A 23,007-nucleotide genomic window follows, 5' to 3' on the forward strand; every position below is an offset into this window, starting at 1 on the left:
CAGTGCACAGCCATTTTCAGAGTCTCCAAAGATGTTCAAGTCTGGGCCACTCAAGGACATTCACAGTTGTCCCATAGACACTACTTTGTTATCTTGACTTGTACTTAGGGTCGTTGTCCTGTTGGATGATGACCCTTCACCCCAGTCTGAGGACCAGAGTGCTCTGGAGCAGGTTTTCATTGAAAATGTCTCTGTACATTGTTGCATTCTTTCCCTCGAGCCTGACTACTCTCCCAGTTCCTGCCGCTAAAAAACATCCCCACAGCATGATGCTGCTGCCACCACCATGCTTCACTGTAGGGATGGTTTTGACCGGGCAATGAGTGGGGCCTGGTTTCCTACGCACTTGATGCTTGCCATTCAAGCCAAAGAGTTCAATCTTTGTCTCAGACCAGAGAATTTTTTTCCTGGCCACTCTACCATACAGACCTGATTGGTGGAGTGCTTCAGAGATAGTTGTTTTTCTGAAAGGTTCTCCTCTCTCCACAGAGAAACACTGGAGCTCTGTCAGAGTGACTATCGGGTTCTTGGTCACCTCCTTGACCGATTGCTCAGTTTGGCTGTGCTGCCTGCTCTAGGAAGAGTCCTGGTGGTTCCAAACTTCTTCCATGTACTGATGATGGAGGACTCGCTGAGCACCGTGGGTTCCAATGCTGCAGACATGTCCTGTGCCCTTCCCCAGATCTGTGTCTCTATACAATCTTGTCTCGGAGGTGTGCGGACAATTCCTTGGGCTTCGTGGCTTGGTTTATGCTCCAACATGCACGGTTAACTGCGGGACCTTTTCTAAGATTTCAAACTTCTTTCACATTATTATGGGGTATAGTTTGTAGAATTTGAGGAAAATAATTAATTTATAAAAAAAAAAAAAAAAAAAAAAAAAAAACCTTGAAGTCTGTAACATAACAAAACATGGAAGTGAAGTGCTGTGAATACTTTCTGGATGCACCATATAGAGAGCAGTTAACACTATACAAATTACTAAATCTTATACAAAAACCCATCAGTCATTACAAGTATTACTAAATACTATACAAAGTATTCCTAAATACTACACAAACCCGATAGCCAGCACTAGAGAATAGTAGCAAATGCTATATAAAAACAAACAGCCATTACTAAGTACTGTACAATGTTCTCAGTAGCAACTGAGCAATGAGACAACTGTTCATAGTGGCCCCTCCCCCTCCTGTCTGAGGAAAGTTAACAGGGAACACACATACAGAGCCCTGGCCTAGCACACACGCGCTCCGTATTACATATACTTCTATACTTGCCTGACACCGCCGGCTCCGTGACAGAGCTCAGCCTACATAGAGCCCCACACGGTGCACATAAACGAACAGGACAAACACCGTACTCCGAGCAAGCGCAGTCACCGCTCAGCTAGAGGGCGGAGTCTAATCTAGAGGACGGCTGACAAAATACAAAACTCGCAGCCCGCGTCACGCCGCAAGCAGTCAGCTGCAGGGGGAGGGGTCATAAAATAATCGTTCACTTCTAGACGCCGCTATTAGGCGGTGCTAATAGACGTGACGCAGAGGAGGCGGAGATGTGGACGCTTGTGCATTACATGGCTTGAAGAAGTCATTGTAATTGTGGAGTTTGAAGCGCGGGTAGTTTGTATGTATATAGGCTACCGTGTGAATGGCGGAAAGAGGAATAAGGTTTCTCAGAATAAATACATACGTATGGCTGGTGAGGTATAGATTACAGTCCTGTGTGGGAAGACGTTTTCACACACACACGTGTGGTGTAGTTAGGTTTAGTATACTTCTGAGTAGAACGTTGAAGTCCTGTATAAGGAGCACGGCCGTGTGTATTGTGTGATTCCTGAGGTAAAAGCAGGATGGTGGGCTGGTGTAGCATGAAAATCACTACCCCAGGAAAGACGATGCCCCCTGGTTTCCGAGCGCAGAGCTGCTCACGACGAGTACAGCTGACTCGGATTAAAGTGCTTGTATAGTCAAAATTTTTACTTTTACCTACAGGTAAGCCTATAATAAGGCTTACCTGTAGGTAAAAAGAATATCTCCTAAACCGGGTTTAGGAGATATTCCCCTTGCAATGCGCCACTGACTTCAGTGATAGCCGCACTTTGCCGGAAAGAAGTAGCAAGAGTGACAACATCGCTGCTCCAGCCACTCACAGCGCTGAAAGACACACCGAGGCAACCTTTCATCTCCCTCGGCGTTGACCAGTAAGTTACCGATGCCTTGTTCTAAGGTAAGTATTTCATAATGAGCTAATATGCAGTGCATACTAGCTCATTATGCCTTTTTCCTTACAGGTAGAACAAAAAAAACTGTCAGCGGGTATACAACCGATTTAACTCCTCACACGCCGATCGATCAGCTACACAGAGGAAGACACGAACTCCACCTAGATGACATGGCGAGGGCTCACGGCGGACATACAGGCTGGTTGCAAGGAGGGGACAGCAACAAGCTGTATCACATACACATACATAGATATCACAGGCTGGATGGGGGCACACCATGGATATCACAGGGGACACACCATGGATATCACAGGCTGGATGGGGGCACACAATGGATATCACAGGCTGGATGGGGACACCCCATGGATATCACAGGCTGGATGGGGGCACACCATGGATATCACAGGCTGGATGGGGGCACACCATGGATATCACAGGCTGGATGGGGGCACACTATAGATATCACAGGCTAGATAGGGGCACACGATGCATGTCATAGGGGGCACACCATAGATATCACAGGCTGGATGGGGGCACACCATAGATATCACAGGCTGGATGGGGGCACACCTTAGATATCACAGGCTGGATGGGGGCACACCATAGATATCGCAGGCTGGATGGGGGCACACCATAGATATCGCAGGCTGGATGGGGGCACACCATAGATATCGCAGGCTGGATGGGGTCAGTGGCACACCATAGATATCACAGGCTGGATGGGGGCACGCCATGGATATCACAGGCTGGATGGGGGCACATCATAGATATCACAGGCTAGATGGGGGCACACCATGCATGTCATAGGGGGCACATCATACATATCACAGGTGGCACACCATCGATATGATGGAGGAGGGGGCACTGACCCCTGTATGATGGAGGAGGGGGTGCACTGACCCCTATACGATGAGGGGGCAACCCTGACCCCTGTATGATGATGGAGGAGGAGAGTGGGCACTGACCCCTGTATGATGGAGGAGGCGGGGCACTGACCCCTGTATGATGGAGGGGGGACACTGACCCCAGTATGATGGGGGGGGGGACACTGACCCCTGTATGATGGAGGAGCGGGGACACTGACCACTGTATGATGGAGGGGATGGACACTGATCCCTTTATGATTGAGGAGGGGGGGCACTGACCCCTGTGTGATGATTGAGGGGGGGCACTCACCCCTGTATGATGGAGGGGGGGCACTCACCCCTGTATGATGATGGAGGGGGGGCACTGTCCCTTCTTCCATCATACAGGGGTCAGTGCCCCCCTCCTCCATCATACAGGGGCCAGTGTCCATCCCCCCCCTCCTCCATCATACAGTGGTCAGTGTCCCCCAGCATTGCTCACCTCATTTATCTCATGAAAGATGGTGCAAACGAGACATAAAGGGGAAGTTCGATCTGCACACAGGAGCGGGAGGGGATACCATCTTTCATGGGATACCAATCTGCACACAGGATTGTAGCATGCAGATCAGTATCCCCTCCCCCGCTCTGTCCTGTAAGGCCCGATCCTGTGGGCCCGCTCTGTCATGTAAGGAGTTATTTCTATTAAGTTGTGTGTAGCCGATCGATCGGCATGTGAGGGGTTAATCCGAGTCAGCTGTATTCGTCATGAGCAGCTCTGCGCTCGGTTTCTTTTGTCTGAAACCAGCGCATACGCAATAGTGTATTGACAGCCTCAGCTCTGTTCCTTTGTGAAGGGGGGGGGGGGGTGTCTCTTCCCTCCAATCAGCTCTCTGCCCCCTGCTTTTCAGAGTTGAGAGATCCTGTGTAAATTCTGCACTTTGAATGGATGTGGGGGGAAAGATTAATCTCTGTATCACCTGAGGCCAGTCACTTTACTGGGTATATGTGAGGGTTTACAACCACTTTAAGGGCCCTTTCACACGGGGCGGATCAGTAATTATCCGCCTCCGTGTGTCCGTAAGCTCAGTAGGGATCGCTCCGTATATCCCCGCTGAGCTGTCGGCTGACAGGGCGGTCCCCGCACACTGTGCAGGGACCGCCCTGTCTTTTCTCCGCTCTCCCCTATGGGGAGATCGGATGAACACGGACCATGATCGTGGCTCTGCCCTACTCCACTGGCTCCGCCATTTTTGATTGTCCGGTGCAGATGTGCCGAATTGCTCTGACAGAGGTGTGTTCAGCAGTCGCAGGAACAGAAGTTCTGTACCACCTTCACTGAATGCCAGCACAAAAAAATAAAAAAAGCACTTAAAAAAAAAGAGTAAATAGAAATATCCAGACTAAATAATAAACCTTGATTTGGTTTTAATCAATAAAGAAATGTTGCAGAACCCAGTTTGGCCTAAACTTACATAGAAAGATTATTTATTTGCAACGTTTTATAACGGAAACAAAGGAAAACGCTTCTTTCTTTCTTTTCATTTGTTTAGCTTAAGATAAAAAACCCAGAGGTAATTAAATACCACCAAAAGAAATTATGAAAATTTTACATTGGTACAGTGTTGCATGACCGCGCAATTGTCATTCAGGCCTGATTCACACCTATGCAGTTTTCATATTCTTGTTGCTTTTTGCGTTTTTTCAATACACGCTTTTGATCAATTGAAGTCTATGGAATCAAAAACACAACCTGCTGGTCTCTGGCCCTTTCCATAAAACGCATATATGTGAACATGATCCATAGCAAACCATGTTAAATGGACTGTAGTATGTTTCTGCAAAACTGAAAAATGCATAGATGTGAACCAGGCTTTAAAGTGGTGGTAAACCCTTACAGACCACTTTGACCTACAGGTAAGCCCTGTATACATGGCTGGGATTCCCGTTGGTTTTCCTGACAGGATTCTTGGCAAGCTTGCCTTGCCAAGCCGTGCATAAAGACAGCCATTCAAAAGAACCACCGTTCTTTTTGAATGGCAAGAACACGGTGACGTCATTGACTACAACGAGCCGGTGCTCGTCCCATTCAATGCCGCCACTGCCATCTTGCTACACCCTACACTATGCCTTGTATGCTACCGCGCATGCGTCGAAGGCTTATCGAGCATGCGCGGGATTCCCGGCCAAATGCTCTCCTGTCATGTGTACGAGACTTTTGGCTTACCTGTAGGTGCAACAAATATCTCCTTAACCTACACGGTTAAAGGGGTTGTAAAGGTAAAAAAAATGTTTCCCTTAGTGCAGTCCTCCTTCACTTACCTCATCCTTCGATTTTGCTTTTAAATGTCCTTATTTGTTCTGAGAAATACTCACTTCCTGTTCTTCTGTCTGTAACTACACACAGTAATGCAAGGCTTTCTCCCTGGTGTGGAGAAAGCCTCTTGAGGGGGCGAGCAGGCAAGTCAGGACACTCTCTATTTTGCACCGCCGTCTGAAGAGACTACAGCTTGTCCACCGGAAGAAACACCCTCGCCACTGAGGAATACAGAATCAACCTCAGGTATTCCAAGCGTTGAGTCGGGGGCCAAGACCGACTTCTGGGTGTTCAACACCCAACCAAATTCTCGGAGGGTCTGACATGCTATAGACACGCCCTCCTCTAATTCTGAGCTTGAAGTGGCCCTCAGAAGCAGGTCATCCAAGTAGCCCCCGATAGCGATACCACGCTGTCTTAGCAGGGCCAGAATCTGAGCCAGCACCTTGGTAAACACCCTTGGTGCTGAAGCCAAGCCGAAGAGGAGAGCCACAAACTGATAGTGATCCTCCCCAACCGCAAATGGCAGAAATCTCTGATGTCTGGCGCAGATGGAGATATGCAAATAAGCATCCTTGATGTCCAAGGTTGCCAGAAAGTCCCCTGGATGGAGAGCTGCGACAACAGAGCGAATCAACTCCATCCTGAACCTTTGCACTCTCACAAAGCAATTGAGGGCTTTGAGATCTAGGATAGGCCGGACCCCATCCTTCTTTGGCACTACGAATAGGTTCAAGTAAAACCCCTGAAACCCTTCCTGTGCCAGAACAGGTATGATCACCTCACATGCCAACAGATCGTGAACCGCCCCAAACAGGGCTTCCAGGCGCTCCGGCTGAGATTGGAGGGAAAAAATCTGCTCGGTGGACGAGAGAGAAACTATATTGTACCCACGAGGAAACCACCTTGCAAACCCATCTGTCGGAGATCAGAGACCACCACCGAGTCGCAAATTCGCGAAGACGTCCCCCCACCCGAGAGGTAGGTGGGGGGCAGACCTTCATGCCGACTGAGGTTTCGCCGCAGGCTTGTTGGGTTTGCGAAACCAGGGTCGTTTCTGACCCTCAGCAGGCGCTTTGTTGGCCTGGGAGCATTTACTAGCAACACTGGGCGGATGAAAAAAACACTTATGCGTAGTGAAGGAGGGGCCTTGCCTACAGTGTGGCTCTTGGCTCTTTTTGGATTGCGGGAGCAGTGTGCTCTTACCTCCTGTGGCATTCTTGATAATATCATCAAGAGAAGCACCAAAAAGCCTGTCTCTCTTAAAAGGCAAATACATCAGGGCCTTCAGGTCTGCCGAACAACACTTTAGCCAGATCAGGCGGCGCAACACCACTGCATAGACCGAGGCCCTGGACAGCAAGGGAATAGTATCCAGGTCAGACTCGCAGACAAACTTGAGGTCCTGCACTAGCTGGTCGACCAAGGCCACCTCATCCGGAGGTGACTGACGAGCCTTTAACCCCTGGAGCAGTATCTTAGCCCACTCTGTCAGAGTTTGAGACACCAGAGCCCCAGCCACCGCTGGACGTACTGCCGAGCCCACCACCGTGTATAGGTAGTGGGCAATAGCCTCAGCCTTCTTTTCCGCAGGGTCCTTGAAAGCAGGAGCCCCTTCCACCGGAATCGTGGTTACTTTGTTAAGTCTGGACACCAGAGGGTCTACTACCGGAGGAGAGGTCCATTTCTTCAGGAAACTCTCCTCAAAGGGGTACCGGACTATTTTTTTGGGGGCAGAAAAAACCTTCTGTGGTTTTTCCCAATCCTTGTATAAGAGCTTATCAAGATAAAAAAACACAAGGAAACACCTTGGCAGTGTGGACTGGCTTGCGTAACCCAAAGGGGACCGACGCCTTAGCTACTTCCGCAGAATCCCCCATCTTCAGTGTCTCTCGTACCGCAGTGATAAGATCACTTACCAAAGCACTCTTGCGTGCTGACCCGGACCCGGAGTCATCCTCACTATCCAAATGGCCGTGGTCCGCACCCTCTGACGCATCAGAATCCGGCCCAGGATCCGTAGCCAGGCCTGACTCTGCATCAGAATTGTCTCCGGAGGATGGCAGGGGGGGGGGCGTTTGACTGCACGATCCCTCCAGAAAATCTGGAAGACACTGGAGTTGTGGTACACTATTCCACTATAAAGAGATACTTGTACAAATATGGTCTTCATGGAAGAGTCATCAGAATAAAACCTCTTCTACATCCTCACCACAAAAATCAGCGTTTGAACTTTTCAAATGAACATATAGACAAGCCTGATGCATTTTGGAAACAAGTTCTGTGGACCGATGAGGTTAAAATAGAACTTTTTGGCCGGAATGAGCAAAGGTACGTTTGGAGAAGAAAGGGCACAGAATTTAAAGAAAAGAACCTCTGTCCAACTGTCAAGCATGAGGGTGGATCAATCATACTTTGGGGTTGAATTGCAGCCAGTGGCACAGGGAACATTTCACAAGTAAAAGGTAAAATGGATTCAATAAAATTTCAGCAAATTTTGGATGGTAACTTGATGCCATCTGTGAAAAAGCTGAAGTTAAAGAGAGGATGGCTGTAAACCCCGTATTCAATACTGGTCACTGTTGATCCAATGCTTACCATGTATGTACTTCTCTTTTACATCTCAATAAACTTGATTTAAAGTAAAAAAAAAAAAAGAGAGGATGGCTTCTACAAATGGATAATGATCCTAAACACACCTCAAAATCCAGGGGGGATTACATCAAGAGGCGTAAACTGAAGGTTTTGCCATGGCCTTCACAATCTCCTGACCTCAACATAATTGAAAATCTATGGATAGACCTTATAAGAGCATTGCGTGACAGACAGCCCAGAAGTCTCAAAGTACTGGAAGACTTTTGTAATGAAGAATGGGCAAAGATACCTCAAACAAGAATTGAAAGACTCTTGGCTGGCTACAAAAAGCGCTTACAAACTGTGATACTTGCCAATGGGGGCAGTACAAGATATTAACTCTGCAGGGTGTCCAAACATTTGCAGACGCTATTTTTTTGTTTTCTGTAATTTTGATGGAAATAAAATCTAACTTTTTTTGACATATAAGAATGTCTAATCTGTAATTTGATGCCTTTTGGGGATTTTTCCATCTTTCCTTGGCTTCGTTATGCACATTAATACAAATTTTTACCTGGGGTACCCAAACTTTCAATCCCCACTGTACCTGTCCAGCGCTCCTGTGATGTCGGCAGCCGAGGCAATCGCTCGTCTCTCGGCTGCCCCTGCCGCCATCCTGTGAGAGAATCGGGAAGTGAAGCGTTGCGGCTTCACTGCCCGTTTCCCTACTGTGCATGCGCGAGCCGCGCGGCGCGCCCTCACTGGTATTAGAGGCAGGTTCCCAGGAATTATCTTCTGGACCACAGTCCTTTCATTTAATAAGGAACTGGGTCTGACCTACCCTCCTTCTACAGTCCAGAATGATCTCTTCCTGATATCCCTCGTTACCTTCAATCAGGGCCGCTATCAGGGGGGGGGGTACACCTGTAAAGGGCGCGGAGGTCCCCAGGGGCCTGGATGGCAAGCCCCCCTTTTTTTTTTTAGGGGTCTGGACGTGCCCAGAGCCCCCCAGGGCCCCAGATGGCAACCCCCCCTTTTTTTTGTTTTTATAAAAAATATATATTTTTTTTTTATTAAAGGGCCAATTTATTTATTTTTTTTAGATGTCCAGAGGCCCCCAGGGGCCCGGAGTTCCCCGGGGCCCCGGACGACAACCCCCTTTTTTTATTAAAAAAATAATCTTTTTTTTTTTTATATATTTTTTTATTTCTTTTATTTTTTTATTTTTATATATATTTATTAAAGGGTTCAGAGGTCCCCAGGGCCCCATGTGGCAAACCCCCTTTTTTTTATAAATGTTTATTTTTATTTTTTTTGTTTATATATATTTTTTTATTAAAGGGCCCAGAGGTCCCCAGGGCCCTGGATGGCAACCCCCCCTTTTTTCTTTTTTTTTTTATAAATGTTTATTTTTATTTTTTTATATATTTTTTCTATTTATTTTTTATTAAAGGGCCCAGAGGTTTATTTTTTCTATTTTTATTAAAGGGCCCAGAGGTCCCGGGTGGCAACCCCCCTTTTTTGTAATATATATATATATATATATATACACACACACACACACACACACACACACACACAGAGTGAATTTTCTGATTATTTGGTAAAATTAATTAAAATACCACAGAATTGATTCTTCTCTTAATTGAGAATGGACCCAAGTACCTTGGGCCAATCTTAAAGCGGGGGTTCACCCTATTAATAGAAAAAAAAAAAAATTCTTCTAGCATAACATGAGGCATAGTAGCGCGAGCTACAGTATGCCTGTCTTTATTTTTTTAGTCCGGTACTCACTGTGTAATTGTAGCGACAAGATTCCGACCCCCCTCGGGGAATGGGCGTTCCTATGGAGAGGCAGCATGATTGACGGCCGGCTCTGGCACGTCACGCTTCTCCGGAAATACCCGAAATAGGACTTGGCGCTTCACGGCGCCTGCGCATAGTCTGTGCGCAGGCGCCGTATAGCGCCGTGAAGAGCCGAGACCTGTTCGAGCTGTCTTCGGGGAGCGTGACGTGCCAGAGCCGGCCGTCAATCTCCTTCCCTCTCCATAGGAACGCCCATTCCCCGCGGGGAGTCGAAATCTTGTGTCTACGATTACACTGTGAGTACAGGGATAAAAAAATAAAGACAGGCATACTGTAGCTCGCGCTACTATGCCGAATTTTATGCTAAAAACATGTTAATAAGGGTGAACCACCGCTTTAAGTTTGCCGGAGACAGCCAGACCTCATCTCCTGGTTTCAAATTCAAGTTCCCTCTTCTTCTTTTATCAGAATATTTTTTATTATTTGCCCTGTGCCTTCAGGATGGTTTCTCACAAGAGCTGGCTGTTAGTATTGAGAAGGTGAGGTGCATTTGATTAGTCCTGGGAGGATGCATCGCATGGATCCAGTTAGTGGAGGACTTGCAAGGTTTTACTGGACAGGTCTGTATATAGTGACCAGCATCCCCACAGTAGAGGCAGAGGTTGGAACCATATCATCCAAGGCGTTCAGTAGCGGACAGAGGGGGTCTACAGAAACTCTCTTGTTAGCAGCCATAAGGCGCATCTGGCATGCTATCAGCAATGAAGGGAACAGTAAATTCAGACCCGGATCAATACTCTTCAATCTAACTAGGGATGAGGTGCCGTATATTTAGGAGGACCTTCGATCACTAACCTTTCACTCTTGTATTGTTGTTTTCGTAGCCAATCAATCTGGATAACGAGATTCACCAGATCCTCTACGGCTGTTGGTACTCCCTTTCTAGTAAGTTCATCCTTCAGAGCATCAGATAAACCAAGCCGAAACTGATAATCGAGAGCTGCATTGTTCCACTGAGTATTGGCACGCCATAAATGGACGTCAGTCACATAAACTTCCACAGGCCTTTGATCTTGCTGTAACTTGCTAAGCATTGATTCAGCAGTCTGGTGACAGAAAGGGTCAGTGTATAGCTGAGACATGGCAGAAAATAATAAGTCCATAAATGTCAGAGCTGGATTGTGTTGTTCTCGGAGGTAGTAAGCCCAGGATTGAGGGTCATCCTGAAGAAGTGAGATGATGAACCCCGCCCTAGTGTCTTGCGAAGAGAAGGTTTGGGGCAGGAGGAAAAAGTACAGTTCGCAAGAGTTACAAAAAGTCTGAATAGTGCAGAGATCGCTTGGCAAATGTCCTGCAGTGGAGAGCCCTCCCTTTCAGACTCTACAACTGGCATACTGATATTGTCTACTGTCAAGTACCTGATAAGATACAGAATTGACAAGGTCAGCCTCTCTCATCTTATCCATCCACATCCATGCTCCATCCCTGGCTCATCCATGCCACATCAGGGCTCATCCGTGCCACATCAGTGCTCATCTGTGCCACTTACATGCCACGTCAGTTCTCATCCGCGCCAGGGGGTTTCCGTGCAGAAACTGACTGCATGGTGTGAACTAGAGCCCAGGGGCGTTGTTAGGTGCCAAAAAGACCAGGGGCTTCAGCCCGAAGCCAAGCCGGCGCCGGCGGTGGAGTGGCGCAGGGTGACCTACCTGTTACACATACAGTACCCTAACCTTCGTGAGTGTTAGTACACACACACACACACACACACACTGACATAACCTGCATACACTAACACAACCTGATTACCCTGACCTGACTTGTCCTGCATACACTGAACTGACCACACTGACCTGACCTGCATACACTGACATGACCTGACCACACTGACCTGACCTGCATACACTGACATGACCTGCATACACTGACATGACCTGACCACACTGACCTGACCACACTGACCTGACCTGACTACACTGACCTGTCCTGCATACACTGACCTTACTGACTACACTGACCTTACCTGACTACACTGACCTGACTACACTGACCTGCATACACTGACCTGACTACACTACACTGACCTGACTACACACTGACCTATATACACACTGGTTGATTAAAATAGATTCCGCTCTACGGTGGGTATATGGGCTGCTGCCCCCCTGATAGTCCTCCCGAAGGAGTAAAAACGTGGATTATTTGGATGAAGGATAAATTATTTGGATAAAAAATGTGACAATATGTATAAGTGAGATCTTTGACTAAATAGGTTGTAGGTTCCTAATTATCCAGTGATTGGCAATACCTGTGCCTGCCCGTGAATAAGATATCTAGCAGTGAAAATTATATAAGTGCAATAAAATTCTTCAATAAGACCAGAGTAAATGTATAATAGCTATAAACTAGCCGTTAGTTCAGTAGGTGGGTTGCTGATACAAATACAAATGAAATTGATACAGTCCCACACCAATGTTGCTGTATTATAAATGGCTGTGCTTCAACTTAGTTTCTTATAGGTGACTTGTGATGCAGTGATAATGATGGCTCTGCATCCGTGCTCCCCTCTATGAGGTCCCCACTCACCAGATAGTTGTCCCCCTGAGGGGGTGTTGAGCTTGGGATTTTTGGGGATGTCAGCAGTGTACCTCAGTTCCGCTTGATGCTGCCACCGATCTGCTTCCTCCAGGGGATAGTACTACAACCCAGGACTTGGAGACACGTGTGAGCGTGATGGTTAAAAAATATAAAGGGAGATCCGCATAGGGTGGTAAAAAATGGTAGGCCGTTTTATTAAAAAAATACGATAAAACAAATAAAAGTTGCCAATGGCAAAAAGAAGCAATGCCAGTGAGAAAAAAAAATAATAATAATATATATATATATATATATATAGCACCTGCAGGTGCTCTCCGTGTGGTGCGCTGTTTATACACACTGACCTACCTCAGCGGTGTCACAGCAGGCACGAGGACTGGAGCCTGGAGGGTAAGGGGTAGGAGAGCCAGTGGCGTCACCTGGTGCGGTAATACTTGGTGACACCCCCACCCCCTGGCACTAAGCAGGCTACTGCGTCGGCGCGGCTCTCCCCCTTAACCTACCACAATGGATGGAGCTGGGATGGAATTGGGTGGATGGATGGAGCCGGGATTGGATTGGGGTGGTGGATAGAGCTGGAATGGGATCAGGGGAATGGATGGAGTAGGGATGGGATCGGGGGGTGGATGGGGGATAGGATCAGGGGGGGATGGATGGCGCAGGGATAGGATCAAGGAGGAGGGATGGAGTGGGTATGGGATCGGGGGGATGAATGGAGCCAGGATGGGATTGGGGGATGGATGGTGCCGGGATGGGATTAGAGGGATAGCTGGAGTGGGTATGGGATCGGATTGAATGGATTGAGGCGGGATGGGATCGGGGGAATGGATAGAGGCGGGATGGAATCAGGGGGTTGTATGGAGCGAGGATAGGATCAGGGGGGATAGATGGAGTGGGAATGGGATCAGGGGGATGGATGGAGCCGGAATGGGATCAGGGGATGGATGAGCGGGATATAGGATCGGGGGGTGGATGGGATTGGGGGGTGGATGAAGCCGAGATGGGACCTTTGATTTGGGGGGGGGTTAAAGGATATGTGCTAGAAGGGTGCTTTGGGAGGGGAGAGGAATTGCGCTGGGGGAGGGGTCAAACTTCATATCTGCCCCTCCTACTTCTAGTACAAGTCCAACACCTCTCTAACCCAAAACAAAGAGCACCCTCTAGCACCTATTCTCTAACCCCCCTAAAATAACTCATGGCAGCATAATTGTTACCTGCAAATGCCCCCCCCCCCCCCCAACCACTATGGTCCCCCTCCTCTGCAATACAGTACTTCTGTAGGCTAGCATACCTCAGAGAAGGTGCTGTCCACTGTAGCGTGTATGGTGTCCCATGGTGCCTGTGTTCACTTCCGAGCTGAGGAGAAAGCAGCAGTGGGTTCTAATTGTGGCCGCGCTGTGTGGAGGTGTGTGTGGGGACGGTCGGACCCCGGGCACCCAGTCTGTCTCTGCCTCACTCCCCCCTCCCCATTCTCCCCGCACATCGCATGGAGATATCGGAAGGGAAGGAGAGAGCTGCGGCGCCAGTGAGCCGGGTGTCACCCGGGTACGGGACACACCCCCATAGCAACGCCACTGAGGATAGCCGAGGAGCATGAGAGGAGAGCCGCCCGCCCGATGTGAATTTGTAATTCCCGCCTTCTGGAGCCTGCGGAACCTATCATGGACGTCACACGTCCTGCGGCGCGTTATTGGAGCAGTGGGACGTCCATCACAGGCTCCAGAAGGTGGGACCGGCTAATATGGCACTCGATTCGGTGGCGCTCGGGAACAAATCGTTCCCGGCGGTCGCCGCTCGGCTCGGGGCTCACAATAGTGAACCTGCATGCTGAGACTCGGGGCTTTCCGGGGACCCATTCGGGGCTCCAGCCACCCAAGCCCGGGCCTCCCGACGCCCCTGCTAGAGCCATCTGAATACATGGAAAACACTGTGCATGCATTTTGTGCAGAAAAAAAGCACACAGAACTGAACTGCATCTGGTGTGAACTGGCCCTTAATAGTGTACTGCGCTATTAAAGGGTTTGTAAAGTAATTTTTTTTTTATCTTAATAGCTTCCTTTACCTTAATGCAGTGCTGTTTTCATGTCCTCATTGTTCGTTTTTGCTCTCAAGTTGCTGTAATTCTTCTCTGATCTCCACACTTCCTGGTTGTCTGTTTCCTGATAACCACAGTACTGGGAGCTTTCTCTCTGTGGTCACTAATCAAGGAGGTGTGATTACTGTGTGTCTAAAACCCCTCAGCACCAATCAGTTTAGTTTTTCAAACCATCACTGCCCTGTATTGGCTCTGTGGCTCTGTACAGCAGAGGCAGGAAACAACATGCAAAAACGAAACTAAAAACTACAGGTACATTATATGATTGATTTTTATCTATTTTTAATCGTTTTTAAAAGGAATCAGTTAACTATTATGTTTCTATACCATGTAAACAGTAATTTCAGCATAACATTTTTTTTTTTATTTACAACTCCTTTAACCTTTAAATTAAAAAGCTGCAAGCACCACAACTTGACAAACTGTTGTGCAATCAGAAAAAGGATTACAAAGTGCTGCGCTATATATGGTGATATAAAATGACTTATACCAACATTACAATGATGAAAAAATGTGTATCAAACCAGATAATTATATAACATACAATAATATCCAAATAAAAATATCTGAATGTAAATTTAAGTGATAAAAAAGTCCATATGTGAGTTCAGCAGAGGAATCCTTAGGCCCTGTACACACGATCAGTCCATCCGATGAAAACGGGCTGAAGTCTGATGTGCCTACACACCATCAGTTCAAAATCCGATCGAGTCCAACGCGGTGACGTAAAACATGACGACGTGCTGAAAAAAACGAAGTTCAATGCTTCCAAGCATGCGTCGACTTGTTCTGAGCATGCGCAGGTTTTGAACCGATGCTTTTGTGTACTAACCATCGGTTTTGACCAACGGTCAGGCATCCATCAGTCTGATTTTAAAGCAAGTTTTAAAACTTTGGTCTGGAGGACAAAAGTCCGATGGGGCATACACACGGTAGGTTTGGACTGATGAAACTGGACTTCAGTCCGTTTTCATCAGTTTGGACTGATCGTGTGTACAAGGCCTTAAAGATGGAAGCCACAGTGCATTAAAATTCAATATTGATAGAAGAAGGGAACCATGCCAATCCAACCGAGAATTCATCCTGGTATGTAAGCTGCCACCAACACAGAGGTTTAAATGTGCTTACCAAATTATGTGTACTCGAATGCTATCAAAATTGAGTCAAATTGGCATCAGGAGAATAAGCTCTCCCAAACTTATTGCTGTATGACAGGTCACCCATCTGATTCCACATTAATTGAGGTAAACTTCTCTTTCTTTCAGTAGGTCAATCATCATAAAAGCGGTCCAGAAAAAAATGATCTATGCAGCTTTTTCTCCTGATGCCTATTTGACTCACAATGTTGATGGCATTCAAATACACATAATCTGGTAAGTGCATTTAAACCTCTGTGTTGGTTGCAGCTTACATAACAGGGTGACTTATTGGTTGGATTGGCATGGTTTCCTTCTTCACATATGGACTTTTTTATCACTTAAATTTACATTCAGGCCCCAATGCATGCTGGGCTTAAAAAAACGTCTGTTCTCTCAGGAGTAAAAAAAACGCTCCTATAGAGGATAACATTGAGCTGCTTCTGCAAAAAATGAAAGTTTTCTATTTAGATTAATAAGCAGTCATGTTTAGTAAAACAGTGTTATCAGAACGGATTCAATCATACAGTTTGTAGTGTACATATATTTGAAAAACAATAGGATAAAGGAATATTCCTGAACTTTGTTTTATCTCATGGTTATTGTGAAATTGTGTGACTGCATCAATGCAGTGCATGTTATCTCAGCTTGCAGAGCTTGGATTCATTGAATGAGTTTACCAAAAATGTAAATATTGCAGAATATACAGGCTCATGCTACATAACTAAGCTCCATTTCATGCTGAATAAACTAAATTATTAATGTATCTAAACCACCAGGAAGGCTGTCCACAAGGTTTAGGAGTGTGTCTATGGGAATGTTTGACCATTCCTCCAGAACTGCATTTGTAAGGGGATGTTGGACAAGAAGGTCTGACTCACAGGGGTCTTCACTCTAATTCATCCCAAATGTGTTCTATCAGCTTGAGGTCAGGACTCTATGCAGGCCAGTGAAGTTCCTCCGCCCCAAACTCGCTCATTCATGTTTTTATGGACCTTGCTTTGTGCACTGGTGCGCAGTCATGTTGGAATAGGAAGGGACCATCCTCAAACTGTTCCGAAAAAGTTGGGGGCATGAAATTTTCCAAAATGTCTTGGTAACCCCACACCATAAACCCCCCCCCCCTCAAATGATTTGGACCAGTGCACAAAGCAAGGTCCATAAAGACATGGATGAGCGAGTTTGGGACCTGACCTCAACCCGATAGAACACCTTTGGGATAAATTAGAGTGGAGACTGCGAGCCAGGCCTTCTCGTCCAACATCAGTATAAAGAACAACAAGAGAAAGCAGGCGCCACTTAGTAAAACTGCAAAACTTTTACTAGAAAATGTAATAAAAGCACTCACATGTAATTATGTATATTCAGGCATATGTATGATGTCCAGCGATACGTCTGAGCACAGCCAATGGATGTCTCTTCGGTCTCTGTTACAGCGCTGGTGTTTGTGCTGTATAGCAGGTTAAACCTGCTTTGTCCTTGCGGTGTGGAGAGGAGGTGCACAGATGTGCTCGCAGGGATGCCGGAGCGCACGCTTTGGGATGCTATGGTTGCGGTGGAGGAGATGACGTCATCGCCCGGGACAGCAATTGTGCGACGCGTTTCCGTGCATGTGCTGTGGTTCGATGGGAAAACAAACACACAGCGCGCACCTTTGTCAAGCCGGCTGTAGGGGTCACTACAGCTCTTTTTTATATGCCTCTCACTTGGTTGCCATCTTGTGGCCTAATAGTAAAATGTCCTCTATGAAGAGGAATTAATACTATAAGTGATTGTTGTTTATTTAACTATCGAAAATAGGGGGGGGGGGGGGCGAGAGTAAGACAAAGTAAGTGTCAAATTCTTTGGGCTTAGACTATAGAATGGATACATAAATAACACATATAGTTCAATACATCTTATTTAAAGAAAAAGGCGGACGGGGTGTAGTTTAATATGTGGGACAAATAAGATGTGAACTTTACTATTTTTTAAAAAAGAAAAATGGGACTAAAATAATAATAAAAAAATTGTTCTTTATTCTATGTACCTGGAGTGTCGCTTCAACTCCCTTGGCATGGCTGCCCAGTAACATGAACAGTAAACTCATGCAAAAAAGCTCACCTAGCTTATAGGACTTTTACTGAGGACTTTATTTTGATCTACATGTTACACCACATGCGCTTTATTGTATATAATCGTCCAACATCAGTGCATGACCTCACAAATGCTCTTCTGGAAGAATTGTCAAACATTCCCATAGACACACAACTAAACCTTGCGGACAGCCTTCCTAGAAGAGTTGAACTGTTATAGCTGTAAAGGGTAGGCCAACTCAAATTTATACCCTGGGGACTAAGACTGGGATGACATTAAAGTTCCTGTAAAGGCAGGTGTCCCAATACATTTGACATAACAGTGTATGTCCCCATGCAACATCTTTATCAAACATTACCCTCTAGATCAGGCATGTCGAAAGTCAGGCCCGGAGGCCAAATGCGGCCCCCCTGTTGATTTAATATGGCCCCCCTGGGGATTTGGATATATATATATTGTTTGTGGCCCCCAGGGCCACAAAAGATATATACTGTATTTATTGGCGCTGCCTTGGAGGGGACAGGAAGGGGGCAAGATGAGCGCTGTCAGATTACATTAAGAGAATCTCCTGTTTACTCAGCAGCGTCTCTATTGGAAGTCCCGTCTCCTGGGATGGTATGGGACGACTGTTCTGTCTATCATAGGAGGCGGGACTTTGTATTAAAGAGGCCACAGGGTAAACAAGAGATTCTCCTGTTTGTAATCTGTCGGCACTCGTCCCGCCCCCTCCCTCTGCCCTCCGAGGCTGCAGATGGGCATCGTTCAGGCTGCACTGATGGCAATGGTAAGGCTGCATTTATGGCACATGTGAGGCTACATTGGTTGCAATGGTGAGGTTGCATTCATGGCAATGGTTAGGCTGCATTAATGGCAATGGTAAGCCTGTGTGTGTTATACCCCAATAAATACAGTATATCCAAATAACACGCCCAAGCTCATCCTTCGTCCTAAGCAGCGCTCTGGGATTCGTTAGGGCCACAAATAAAATATATACAGTATATCCAAATGACACGCCCAAGCTCATCTCTTCACCACACACAGCCACAAAGGCAAGAGAATTCTTGTTGGGCTGTGTATTAGTTGCTCAGACGAACACACTTAGACCGAATTTTAATGGTTCAAAGAATGTCAGGCAAAATGGTCGGCCCTCACGCATGTTCACTTCATCAAATCTGGCCCTCTTTGAAAAAAGTTTGGACACCCCTGCTCTAGATGTATTGGACACAAGGTACGATTGGATGTGGTCGCACCTTAAAGGAAGGATTTATTATATTGTCTCGGTTTGTTGTTGCTGCTTGTTATGCTAAAAAGGGGATTTAAACTTTCTTCATCTTCTGCCTCATGGGCAGAAAGTGAAGGGAAACCCCCTCCCCCCCTTGGAAGGACACAGCAACAAAAAAAAAAACTGAGCAGCTCTAATCATTCCCTACTCTATCCAAAACGAATGAGAAAAATAAAAAGGATATAAATTGATCAGTGGATTAGCTACATGCCAGAGGATCTCATTTTTACAAAAAGTCTTAAATTGCTATTGCTCATCATCACAACTAATCACATTGACTTTTTTTTTATTATACCTGACCAGAACTAGATACCAAAATGGGGGAATTTGATTGCTATGCACAAAAGCATACACATTTTTCCTTAATATTTTTCAAAATGATTTATGAATTTTGAAAAACAATATTAATGCATGAGCGCTGCATTCATTTTATTAATATGTTTAGTATTAATATTATAACAAATCAACTAAGTTTCCTGCATATAGAGGAGTGCTGCCTTATGTCTTCACTTAAAGGGGTTGTAAAGGTTTGTTTTTTATTTTCTAAATAGGTTCCTTTAAGCTAGTGCATTGTTGGTTCACTTACCTTTTCCTTCGATTTCCCTTATAATTTTTTTTTTCTTTGTCTAAATTTCTAATTTCCTGTTCCTCCTCAGTAAGCTGTTCTGACTGACTAAGCCCCATGGATGATGGGGCAAGTTTACTGAGGAGAAACAGGAAGTGAGAAATTCAAACAAAGAAAAAAAAAATTTTGGCCCGGATTCAGAAAGAACTTAAGCCGACATATCTACTGATACGCCGCGTAAGTCCACGGATGCGCCGTCGTATCTATGTGCCTTATTCAGCAAATAAGATACGCCTGAATTTTGGCTTCATGCGGCCGACGTAAGTCTCCTACGCCGTCGTATCTTGGGCGCATATTTACGCTGGCCGCAAGGGGCGCTTCCATTGATTTACGCGTTGAATATGTAAATGACCTAGATACGCCGATTCACGAACGTACTTACGCCCGTCGCAGTAGTCTACGCCGTTTACGTAAGGCGTACGTCCGGCTTAAAGTTATTCCACATAAAGCAGGGGTAAGTCATGTTGGGGCAGTGATGGCGAACCTTGGCACCCCAGATGTTTTGTAACTACATTTCCCATGATGCTCAGCTACTCTGAAGAGTGCATGAGCATCATGGGAAATGTAGTTCCAAAACATCTGGGGTGCCAAGGTTGGCCATCACTGTGTTGGGGTATGGACCAGGGAACAGCCGTCGTATTTTACGTTGTTTACGTAAGTCGTACGTGAATGGGGCTGGGCGTAGGTTACGTTCACGTCCTACACATTGAGCCGTCGTATCTTAGGGAGTATATGCAACGTCATTCTGAGCATGCGCCGTTCGTTCAGCCCTTCATTTACATGGGGTCACGGTTAATTTAAATGTATCACGCCCACTACCTTTCTTCTTTGAATTAGGCAAGCTTACGCAGGCCAATTTACGTTACGCTGGCGCAACGTAGGGAGCGAGTGCTTTGTGAATACAGCTCTTGCCTCTCAGTTACGTCGGCGTAGCACATATGAGATGCGCTACGCCGGTACAAAGATGCGCCGAGCTACCTGAATCTGGGCCTTAGAAGGGAAATCTAAAAAAATGGAACGTGAACCAACAATGAACCAGCTTAACCACTGCATTACTGGGCACTTAAACCCCCTTCCTGCCCAGAGCAATTTTCAGCGCCGACGCATTTTGAATGACAATTGCGCGGTCATACAACACTGTACCCAAATTATATTTTTATAATTTTTTTCCCCATAAATAGAGCTTTCTTTTGGTGGTATTTGATCATCTCTGCAAATTTTTTTTGCGCTATAAACAAAAAAAGACAGAAAATTTGGAAAAAAAAACACTATTTTAACTTTTTGTTATAATAATATGCCAATTTTTATTTTTAATTTTCCTCGGTTTAGGATACGTATTCTTCTACATATTTTTGCTAAAAAAAAATCGCAATAAATAAGCATATATTGATTGGTTTGTGCAAAAGTTATAGCGCCTACAAAATAGGGGATAGATTTATGATTTATTTTTTACTAGTAATGGCGCGGATCTGCGATTTTTTCTTTGCGGCGGACATATCGGACACTTTTGACACAATTTTGGGACCATTCACATTTATACAGCGATCAGTGCTATAAAAATGCACTAATTACTGTATAAATGTGACTGGCAGGGAAGAGGTTAACACTAGGGGTGAGGAGGAAGGGGTTAAATGTATTCCCTGGGTGTGTTCTAACTGTGGGGGGAGATGACCGATGCTGTGTCCCTATGTACAAGGGACACAGCATCGGTCTCCTCTCTCCCTGACAGGACGTGGAGCTCTGTGTTTACACACAGAGCTCCACGTCCCTGCTGTCACCGCGGATCGCGGGTACCTGGCGGACATCGCGGCCGCCAGGCACGCGCATCGGCCTCTCAGCGATGCGCCGGGGGACAGCGTTTCCCCGCTGCGCGCCTCCAGCGGCGCGCGTGGGGAATACACATAAAAGGACGTCTACCCGGCAGTTGAGAGCCGCGATGTGGACGTCTTTCGTCTATAGCGCGGCTCTCAAGTGGTTAAAGGAACCTATTTGGAAAATAAAAAAACAAACCTTTACAACCCCTTTAATAGTGGGTGTACTATCAAATTATATAGTTTCCTGAACATTTGGGAAGTTCTGCTTTTCATTATTAACACAAATACACACCATCATCCCTCACATAATCATTGTATTTTTTTTCTGAATTCATACACCATAATTTTCAGGTACACTCTTAAGAGGTGGATTGTATCGACGACTGGGGTGCGAGCATTGAAGACTTTCCGGGTCTGTCTCACAAGAATTCAAGACTGTAGATGGTGAAGGAATAAAATGAGCATAGCTAGACCATCTTGATCCAGCTTTGGCGCTGTCCATAGGGGGAAAGCTATACCTAAAACAAAAAAAACAAAAAAAACACAAAGCACAAAAGAAAATAAAAAGCTGAGCACATAGTAAATTATAAAATGGTGAGCAGGAAATAAAATTATACAGTTTTCTCTAAAAATCATTTAAGAACTACATACTGTATTGTAACATAAACCTTTCTATTTAACTTCTCTTATTTGTTCTGTTAACCACTTCCATACAGGGCACTTAAACACCTTCCTGCCCAGACCAATTTTCAGCTTTCAGCGCTGTTGCACTTTGAATGACAATTGCGCGGTCATGCTACACTGTACCCAAACTAAATTTGTATCATTTTGTTCTCACAAATAGAGCTTTCTTTTGGTGGTATTTGATCACCTCTGGGATTTTTATTTTCTGCTATTTTTTTTTTTTAAAAACTGAAAATTTTGAAAGACAAATGCTTTTTTTTTGTTTCTGTTACAAAACTTTGTAAATAAGAAAGTTTTCTCCTTCACTGATGGGCACTGATGGGGCTGCACTGATGGGCACTGATGAGGTGGCACTGATTGGGTGGAATTGATGGGCACTAATATGCAGCACTGATGGGGCACAGATAGGCGACACGGATGGGCACAGATAAGCGACATGGATGGGCACAGATAGGTGACACAGATGGGCACAGATAAACGACATGGATGGGCACAGATAGGCAACACGGATGGGCATGGATATACTGTATTATATTGTACTTATGGATGCCAGTGCCAAACAACAATGCCTGCCAATCAGTGATGCCCATTGTGGGCACTGATTGGCATTCATTGTGGGCACCGATTGGCATTCATTGTGGGCACTGATTGGCATCCCTGGTGGTCTAGGTTGGCATACCTGGTGGAGGGCATCCCTGGTGGTCTAGTGGCATCCCTGGTGGTCTAGTGTGGGCATCCTCGGGGGGGGGGGGGCTGTGCTGCTAATCCTTCAGCACAAACCCCCCGTCAGAGGAGCAGCCGATCGGCTCTTCTCTACTCGCGTCTGACTCGAGTGAGGAAAAGCCGATAACCGGCTCTTCTTTTTTACATCGTGATCAGCCGTGATTGGACACGGCTGATCTTGTGGTAAAGAGTCTCCATCAGAGACTCTTTA

At 46.0% G+C, this 23,007-nt stretch overlaps 2 protein-coding genes across 3 annotated transcripts in view; both read right to left on the reverse strand.

The window, feature by feature from the left end:
* The window catches only part of CEP192 (centrosomal protein 192), a 190,263-nt gene extending 188,822 nt beyond the window's left edge, over window positions 1-1,441 (reverse strand). For both annotated transcript variants that reach the window (XM_040353923.1, XM_040353922.1), the window contains exon 1: window positions 1,278-1,441. The gene's annotated coding sequence lies outside the window, so the exon portion shown is untranslated. The remainder of the gene's footprint in view (window positions 1-1,277) is intronic.
* A 20,244-nt stretch (window positions 1,442-21,685) lies between these two features.
* SEH1L (SEH1 like nucleoporin) overlaps window positions 21,686-23,007 on the reverse strand; it is a 50,559-nt gene continuing 49,237 nt past the window's right edge. Inside the window, exon 9 of the mRNA XM_040353924.1 lies at window positions 21,686-21,907. Coding sequence (XP_040209858.1) covers window positions 21,721-21,907 — 187 coding nt within the window. The 3' untranslated portion in view covers window positions 21,686-21,720. The remainder of the gene's footprint in view (window positions 21,908-23,007) is intronic.

The sequence above is a fragment of the Rana temporaria genome, chromosome 5 (genome assembly GCF_905171775.1).
Source record: "Rana temporaria chromosome 5, aRanTem1.1, whole genome shotgun sequence".
Classification (NCBI taxonomy): domain Eukaryota; kingdom Metazoa; phylum Chordata; class Amphibia; order Anura; family Ranidae; genus Rana; species Rana temporaria.